The 8,583-nt window shown below is 43.6% G+C and overlaps 1 protein-coding gene across 1 annotated transcript in view; it reads right to left on the reverse strand.

Annotated features, from left to right (window-relative positions):
* si:dkey-10o6.2 (uncharacterized protein LOC100124608 homolog) overlaps window positions 1–4,690 on the reverse strand; it is a 6,505-nt gene extending 1,815 nt beyond the window's left edge. The window contains exons 1-5 of the mRNA XM_017684270.2: window positions 4,395–4,690; window positions 2,781–2,905; window positions 2,627–2,693; window positions 2,374–2,527; window positions 341–486 (exon numbers count right to left, since the gene is read on the reverse strand). Of these exons, the coding sequence (XP_017539759.2) occupies window positions 341–486; window positions 2,374–2,527; window positions 2,627–2,693; window positions 2,781–2,905; window positions 4,395–4,583 (681 nt within the window). The 5' untranslated portion in view covers window positions 4,584–4,690. The remainder of the gene's footprint in view (window positions 1–340; window positions 487–2,373; window positions 2,528–2,626; window positions 2,694–2,780; window positions 2,906–4,394) is intronic.
* Window positions 4,691–8,583: the final 3,893 nt, after the last annotated feature.

Here is an 8,583-nt window from a genome sequence, read left to right on the forward strand (position 1 = left end):
ACCCCCATATGATCCCAAAGGACCCTGCAGGAAGGTTTAGCTGAAAAGGAGGGGAGGTGCAAGTTGCTTGCACAAACATAATCTTTATGGAAGAGTCGTCTGAAGGAAACCTCACCTGGGACCTCATCACAAAAGTAAACGTTCAAAATACGCAGAACAATGTATCATCCAACATCTAACCAACACACTAGTAACAGTACGGTAATATATGATTCACTGCAATGTAGTGATAATCCAAGATTTTACTACTTTACTATCCTAGACCCCATTAAAAACGAGGCTGCAGGAGATGTAATTAAACGTGTCCTGTATTACCAGAACGGTCACTCTGCTTTCTCACCTGCAGGCCGCCCTCGCGGCTTTGGAAGAGAAGAGTGATGCTGCCATAGTCAGAGTGCTCCCCACAGCGGATCTGATCTTCCTTCACTCTCTCACTCTTTACTGGAGGGTAATACAGAGAACGCAGGGTACTGCCATTCTCTTCACCTTAACAGCAAAACGAACAAATGTTAGAGCCTGGAGTGGCATCACATCTCCAAACGAGCGTCACCGAGAACATTAGCAAGAAAAACCCCATAAGAGCAAGAGGAAGAAACCTTGAGAGGAACCAAGACTCAAAAATGGAACCCATCCTCACGTCGTCCACACCAAACACCACAAGAGCACAACAGCAATAAAAACAGGATAATACGATTTTACTATTAATACAGAAAACTGAGCACAGAGAAAAGGAAAATGGTTCAGCCGTTTTCACACAGCGACAGTGTGTCACAACAAAGCCTGAATTTAAGGTTTCTCATACTTAACCAAGATATGTTCTGCAATCCATGAACCTAAATTAAAGGCTCATCTTTATTTCCATTTTATTGATCATCAGTCATTGTTAACAGCTGCTCATGCTGACAGATTCTGAAGAATAACATGTTAAACAGGCAGATTATGTGTAAAGTACAGTAATGATGTGCTCTAAGAAAAATCACACACTCTCGTGCAGAATTCTCTCGTTTGGTGTGGACCATCATAAAAACATGGTCCCCACAAGCAGCAAACTCAATCGGGGGTCACCGGTTTACAGTCGTGACGTGGACCTGAATACGGTGGAGTGTTCACATGCCAAAATGGACTGAATTAAAGAAAAGGCTCCAAATGAGGAGGGTGAGACCGCGACAGCAAGGCAGCAATGAGAAATATTCAAACATTTAGTAGATTCAAATTGTGAGCCAGTGCATTAGTTCATGTATTTCAGTAACAGCATCATTACCAGAGCAGTGAGCTGCAGCTCCTCTCACTGAACTCCAACTCACAAAGGCTTCACTGTTTGGGAAATGTCCTGCTTCCAGGTTGAAATGGAGATTCTGATTGGTTCTGCCAAGGAGATTAACTCTCTCCTTGTCAAGGTCTACTGTCAGTGCTCTGTGTAGATTTACTTCTCTCATAAAATCAAACGGAAGGTTGATCAGAAGTGGTGGGTCTCCACAGTACTTTGAATAACTGGTGGGTCAAATACCTGATCGCCTCCGTTGTTCTGGCATACTACAAAACTGACCGACTTGGGGCAGTCGTGGGCTGGAAGTTAGGGATCCAGCCTTGTGACCGGAAGGTCGGTTCGATCCCCAGAGCCGACAGCACATGACTGAGGTGTCCTTGAGCAAGACACCTAACCCCCAACTGCTCCCCGGGCGCTGCGGATTGGGCTGCCCACCGCTCCGGGCAAGTGTGCTCACTGCCCCCTAGTGTGTGTGTGCTCACTAGAGTGTATGTGGTGTTTCACTTCACAGATGCGTTAAATGCGGAGGTGAAATTTCCCCGTTGTGGGACTAATAAGGGTTAATTAATCTAATCTAAATGTGACCTCATTTTACTACCTGAGCTTCCAATAGCCTCACTTGATGTTACTGGACAACCCAGACTTGTAGACCAAACCTCATGAACTTCTAATTCATATGGTCTCTAACTAGCCTCATGTAAGTCCAACTCCACCTCTTTCCGGTCTCTTTCTTAGTCTTCTGTATTTGACTTATGTTCCATGTTACACATTTATTCATCACTTGCCACTCAGATATTCCCTGTGCAGTGTGAGTAGCCCACCACTGTATAATCCCTGTAATCTGACTATAACTCCCCCCCCAAAAAAACAAAAAACAAACAAAAAAAAAAAACCCAGGAGTTTTCATTTTGATTCTTGGTCTTAAAGTTTATCCTTTATGCTATTCTCGATTCAAAGAATAGGTGTCTACAGTAGAACCGATGTTCTGTAACGCTATCTTATAACAATTGTCCAAAAGATGCATAACAATATAATATACATCGCAAAAGATTGAAGCAGAGTGCAGAGTTTGTGTGTATGAAAGCCTTGAATATCATTCAGCTTACATCCAATCTGCCTGTGCGCTTTGAGAAACACATCAGGGTCTATGCCGAGACTGAGCGCCATCACTCGGAGCACTCGGAGCGAGAGCTTCATACAGCGTTTGTAGAAGGTCACCAGGGTGGCCCGAAAGTCATCAACACCATCTGAAGGCCATTCCTAAACAAAGTGACAAATCACCTGAGTTGGACTTTTACCTGGGGAAAAAAATATTTAAACAATCAGCAATAAGGTGTTGTGCTGTAAAATAAGATGTACAATATCTTCACGCAGAGAAGTCGTGTTAAAGGCTTCCTTCAAATCTCCGGGACGTCGAGGATTCAAACTGTGGAAATGGGGAAAAAAAAAAAATGCAGATTAGATTAATTTAAAATTTCCCACATCAGACATCACACAGCTGTAAGGAGGCTACCTTTCTCTCTCTAAGGAGACCCAGCCATGATTCACGCTGTTTGAATAGCTGCCACGACTGAAGGGTCTTTTCTCCTCTGCAGGAAGCTGAAAGAACTTCTTAGAAACAGCCATGACATGATCCACCTGAAAAAAATCAAAGTTTTAGTGTTTATTAGCACACAAACACGCAGTGCCGGGGGACCTGTAGTTCTGTAGTTTTCCTTCTTTCCTTTTCGTTGATGAAGACTTCTGTGAAACGTTTTCCAGCACCTGTTTCTGAAGTGAAAACTGGGAGGCCAAAAGATTCGCTGTCAGAAATTAAGCTGCTGCAATGTAAATGAAGCACAGCAGTGGTTGTGAGGTCCAGTTGTGAACTGGTGGAAAAGACAAGAACACATTTGTACCTTCACTGCTGAAAACATCCATAAGCTATTAAGAGTTCCTGTTGGTTCCTGATTGTTTTGTAACGTGTTTCGGCTTTTTTAAGGGGTTGATATCATTGATAGCAATGGGTTGTTGCCCTGAATAAAAACCCATAGAAACCATTAAGTGGTGGTTTTGTAAAGAGTTTTCTCTGATAGCGAGCATATCGCTGTTGCCGGGAAAAAAAAACTTGTATCTCCAAAATCGTAACTTTACAGGAGAAGGAAAAATTTACAACGCAAACGACAACAGACCTTTTCAAATTATTCCAAAGAAGAAAAACGACAAAAATGGAGATACAAGGTTTTCTTCTGAGAGCAGCGATGCGGATTAGTCCCCTGGCTTGATAAGGTCAGCACCCCACTGACTCTTTGCCCCTGCTGGTCCATCCTCAGACCACCTAGATTACGGTCCTGCACACAAGCTCTAACTAGTTTTTAATCTTCTCAAACACTTTTCATATGCGGAGACTTGTTTTGGAAATTATTACAAACCTCAAGAGAAAAATGACCAGGCCTGATGTGAAATGATTTAATAGAAAAACGTCGTTCCTGACGCTGAGCTGGATTTAAACTATTTCATAAAATCATTTAGAACGCATACCTAAAGAAAGGAAGAAAGGAAAAGTCCGTAAACTGGACTGTGAGTGGAAAACGAGTGATGCTGTGGAATTCTGTCTAATACTCTGGTTAAACACTGGTGGGCCGCCTGGAAACCCTGAGCGAACGCCAGTGGACCACCAGCTCTCAGGGTTGGCTTTTATCAAAGTGTTGATATCACAAAGTAAAGGATCCTAATGGTTTTACAGGTGACCAGTGGCTGAATCTAAATGCATCTGATGGTTTCCTAATGGTATCTAAAAGGTGTTCTACAGTAAACCATTGGTTTCTACTGGAAAACAACGAGCCAACTCCCAGTAGAAAGCAAAACCATTCTGTTTTAAGACTAATGGGTGTCCTAATGGGACAGCGGGGTTTATACTTAGACTTACTAAGAACACACACACACACACACACACACACACACACACAGAGAGAGAGAGAGAGAGAGAGAGAGAGAGAGAGAGAGAGAGAGAGAGAGAGAGAGACAGAGAGAGAGAGGGAGAGAGAGAGAGAGAGAGAGAGACAGAGAGAGAGAGAGAGAGAGAGAGAGGGAGAGGGAGAGAGAGAGAGAGACAGAGAGAGAGAGACAGAGAGAGACACACACGCACCTCGTCCTGCTCTATTCCGGTGTTCTTCAGGTAAACAAAGCCCACTTCAGTGAAGGCCCTCCGCACCTCCTCACGGAGCTCCTGCAGCCGCTCTCCGGGAACGGCGTCGTCGGCGCCCCCGAGTCTGTAGGCGTCGAAGTCGACGATCGGGATTGTTCCATGTCGAGCTCCACGGTCAGCAGCGTCCATTCGCCTTCATTAGGCGTCGAGTTCACGGCAGTGCAAAGTCCACAGCAGGGCCGCCAACTCCTCAGTAAGGAAAGCGGCTATTGGCTGGTCCGAAAAGTTGATGGAAGTCCCTAGATGACGTCATCGCCCAATTTGCATAATAAACCATTAGCGTGTATTTGAAGCTGCAGAATAAAGGAATAGCGGTGTGGGAGAGAAAGAAGGGAGTAAAACACCCTGAACATGTTAGAACTACACACGAACTCTGAGTAAGTGGACTCTGAATAAGTGACCTCTGGGTAAGCGGACTCTGAATAAGTGACCTCTGGGTAAGCGGACTCTGAGTAAGTGGACTCTGGGTAAGCGGACTCTGAGTAAGTGGACTCTGGGTAAGCGGACTCTGAGTAAGTGGACTCTGAGTAAGCGGACTCTGAGTAAGTGACCTCTGGGTAAGCGGACTCTGAGTAAGTGACCTCTGGGTAAGCGGACTCTGAGTAAGTGGACTCTGAGTAAGCGGACTCTGAGTAAGTGACCTCTGGGTAAGCGGACTCTGAGTAAGTGACCTCTGGGTAAGCGGACTCTGAGTAAGTGACCTCTGGGTAAGCGGACTCTGAGTAAGTGACCTCTGGGTAAGCGGACTCTGAGTAAGTGACCTCTGAGTAAGCGGACTCTGAGTAAGTGACCTCTGGGTAAGCGGACTCTGAGTAATTAAACTCTGAGTGAGACAAAAAAAAACAAAAACACGGCAACTCCAAAACATACTCAAAAGGCAAAGCCTTATAACAGCTCTATCCAAAGCAACCTGCTGTTTGAGTAACAAAGTTGACTGCATAAAAAGCTGAAGCCATCACGTCATTAGCTATTGCTGAACACTGTTCCATGCTGGGAAGCATGTAGAGCTGCTTTCTCAGACGCCACTGCTGCTACTCACTTCAAAATGCACAGAACAAAGGGCACAGAAGTGATTAGTAATTCTGGCACCATACTTTCTAAAAAGGTGTGGGTGGCCAGAGTTTCAGCCTCCTCGATGAGTCCAGAGATGTGTTTAAGTACGTGGGGGTTGTGATGAACGTACTTTAGTGACACCAAACACACAGTTCGACATAATTAGACAAACTATGCAAAAAAATACAAAATAGAAATGAATCTAGACAGAAGTTAAAGTACAAGAGAAATAAGGTGGAAAGGATATCTATTTACATATTTACATGGCGTATGAGAGATTTGCTGTATTTACAGCCGGCAGGCAATGAGTGGTGTGAGGAGGTCTAACAGCACAGATTATAGGCATCACTGACTCTGAGCTGCATCATCACTGTAGTGTAAAGTGCACAGTGAAATTGTCATTACAGTAGTAGTTGTGATATATTGCACATTTATTAATCAGAGAGGAGATACGGTGATGTGGTTCGGCACAGTTCAGAGAGCAGGAGATCAGTACCCTCTCTGCAGTAAGGAGACTCGCTGTAGAGCCGTATATCAGTGGGTAAGAAAGATCTCACATGCCTCTAACACAGCACGGCTGGAACAGACGCCACTGAATGAGCTTCTCCGTTCATCCAGTGTAGCATTCAGAGGGTGTGAGGTGTTGACCAAGATGGCCTACAGCTTGTTGAGCATCCTCTGTCCTGCTAGAACCTCCAAAGAGTCCAGCTTGACTCCTACAACAGAGCCAGTCTGCCTAATAAGTTTGTTGATTTTGTTCAGAGCACTTTTGTTAATGCTGCTGGCCCAGAACACAACACAGAATAGAGCACTCGTTACAACAGACTGGTACAATCCATAGGAGCTTAGTGCCACACCAAAAGACCTCAGGCTCCTCAGATTTTAAGTGACTGGTAACCCAGGGTTTGTTGTTTGGAAACCATTCTGGGGCTTGTTGATTTGGAGGGAGGGGATGCAAGATCTATAGCCAGAGCTGTTGTGGCTTTCCTGGAGAGGTGTTGTCTTAAAAAAGAGAAAGTCCTGGGGACAGGGACTGACAGTGCCTCTGTTATGACCGGGATTAATAATGGGGTCCATAAAGTGCTGAAGGAGGAATATGGCCTCAAATATCTGATTCTTATTCGTTGTGTGGGTCACTCTCTGCAGCTTGCGGTATGTCATGCTTCCAATGACACCATCCCCCATAGTGTGGAGTACTTGGTACGGGAGACTTATAACTGGTTTTCAGTGTCTCCAAAGTGCAAGGAGGCCTACAAGGCCATATATGAGACCATCAACTTGGGGCACAAACCCTTACAAATAACTAAGGTGTGTGCCACATGTTGGCTCTCCATTGAACCAGCGGTTGCACGCATTTTGGACCAGTAGGAGGCTCTTAAACTGCATTTTACATTCACCAAGTCCAGTGAACACTGCTACATGGATGAGGTTTTATACCCCATGTACAGTGATGCTCAAAACATCTTGTATCTGATTTTTTTTAAGTCAGTGTTGGGTGAGGTACAGTTGGCTATCAGGGCTTTTGAGAGAGAGCAGGTAGATCCTCTTGAACTTCTTGACAGCTTGGTTAGCCTGATAATGTTGAGTTCGCAGATGAAGGGAAGCGGGTTCAGACTGAACAGCTGGTTAGTGTAAAATCTCACGGTTCTGACTGTGTCCGTCAGTAGACTGTGCAGACTGTTAGTAGGGACAGTGAAAATAAGTGTTTTTTTTTTTTGTTGTCGTTTTAGTTTAACTGTTGATTTTGATACAAATGACAAGTCTATGAAAACACGTTTAATTTAGCAGATTTTTAGATTTGTGAGAAGATTCACAAAGCAGAGCTCGGTATGTTCGTACCTTACAACTCCGTCTCCTCAGGAATATTTCTATCATTGATTTGTGAAAATATTTATTTATATGTTTATGGCATTTGGCAGACGCTCTTATCCGGAGCGACTTACAATTTGACCATTTTACACAGGGAGGCGAAGGCGGTGTTAGGAGTCTTGCCCAAGGACTCTTATTGGTATAGTGTAGGGGGCTTGAACCGCAGCCTACAGTGTCAAAGGTAGAAGTGTTAACCACAACACCAACCCACCATCCATTTCCATTACCATGCACACAGACTTTAATATTTCCATTATTTGCCCAGTAATACACATGTAAGGAGGCTTGAATTGTTTGTCAGCCAGTGATATAAAAGACTGAATGCGATTGTAACTTTGGAACACAGTTTAATATACATACACTAAGAGTAATCATGCAGTGTTGGTTATTAACTGATTTGTGGAAAGTTTCTCAAACACGCTTTCGCATATTTGAGTGGTTTGTACAGCTCTGCTCACATTTTGATTTGAGCTGGTTTTGACCTGTTGGTCATACCGACCCAGTGCAGCACGCGGTTCAACGTCAGCGCAGCAGCGTAAAACTTTGGGAGAGTCTGTTCAACATAAATGATGAACTAACCTAACTTTGTGTAAATAGAGCTCAATATAGAAATATGTCCACATATGCAGTCGAGACTGACGCGGCTTTTTTCTGAATTTCTACAAACACCATTTCATTTTATAGTAAATGAGTTTGGGCTGGTTTATGTTTATGAACAGACGCCTACAGATCAACATAGTAAAGGAGCTCATCTGTGATCCTGAGTTTAAAGCCAGTTTTTATTCAACTTAAACTTGGAACTAAGTTGTAAATAAATCTGAAACTGAAACTTTGCTTGTGTGTAAAAAGTGATTTCAGAGCCACTCGGTTCTCCCTGATGGAAACTGTTTACCTTCAGTGTTTTGTGCTTCTGATCATTTTAATAGACGTCAGCGTCACTAATTAATGACGTTCTATTAAAAGACTGGTTTACCAAGAGAGACGCTGGAGGACTTTCACCTGAAATGAGTTCATGAAGCCAGTCTGGTTATAAAACAGAACAACTAACAGCTCAGTAACCAAGGAGAAACATGAACAGCAGGACATTCTCTTTAACATGGTTATTGCAAAAATATATAACGAACAGTCAGACAGCACCACATTAAAAAAATCTGCTTTATTGATGGATATTGGTGTCAATATCATGGGGTAAAATGAACATTTGTGA

Source organism: Pygocentrus nattereri, chromosome 20 (genome assembly GCF_015220715.1).
Source record: "Pygocentrus nattereri isolate fPygNat1 chromosome 20, fPygNat1.pri, whole genome shotgun sequence".
In the NCBI taxonomy this organism is placed as follows: Eukaryota; Metazoa; Chordata; class Actinopteri; order Characiformes; family Serrasalmidae; genus Pygocentrus; species Pygocentrus nattereri.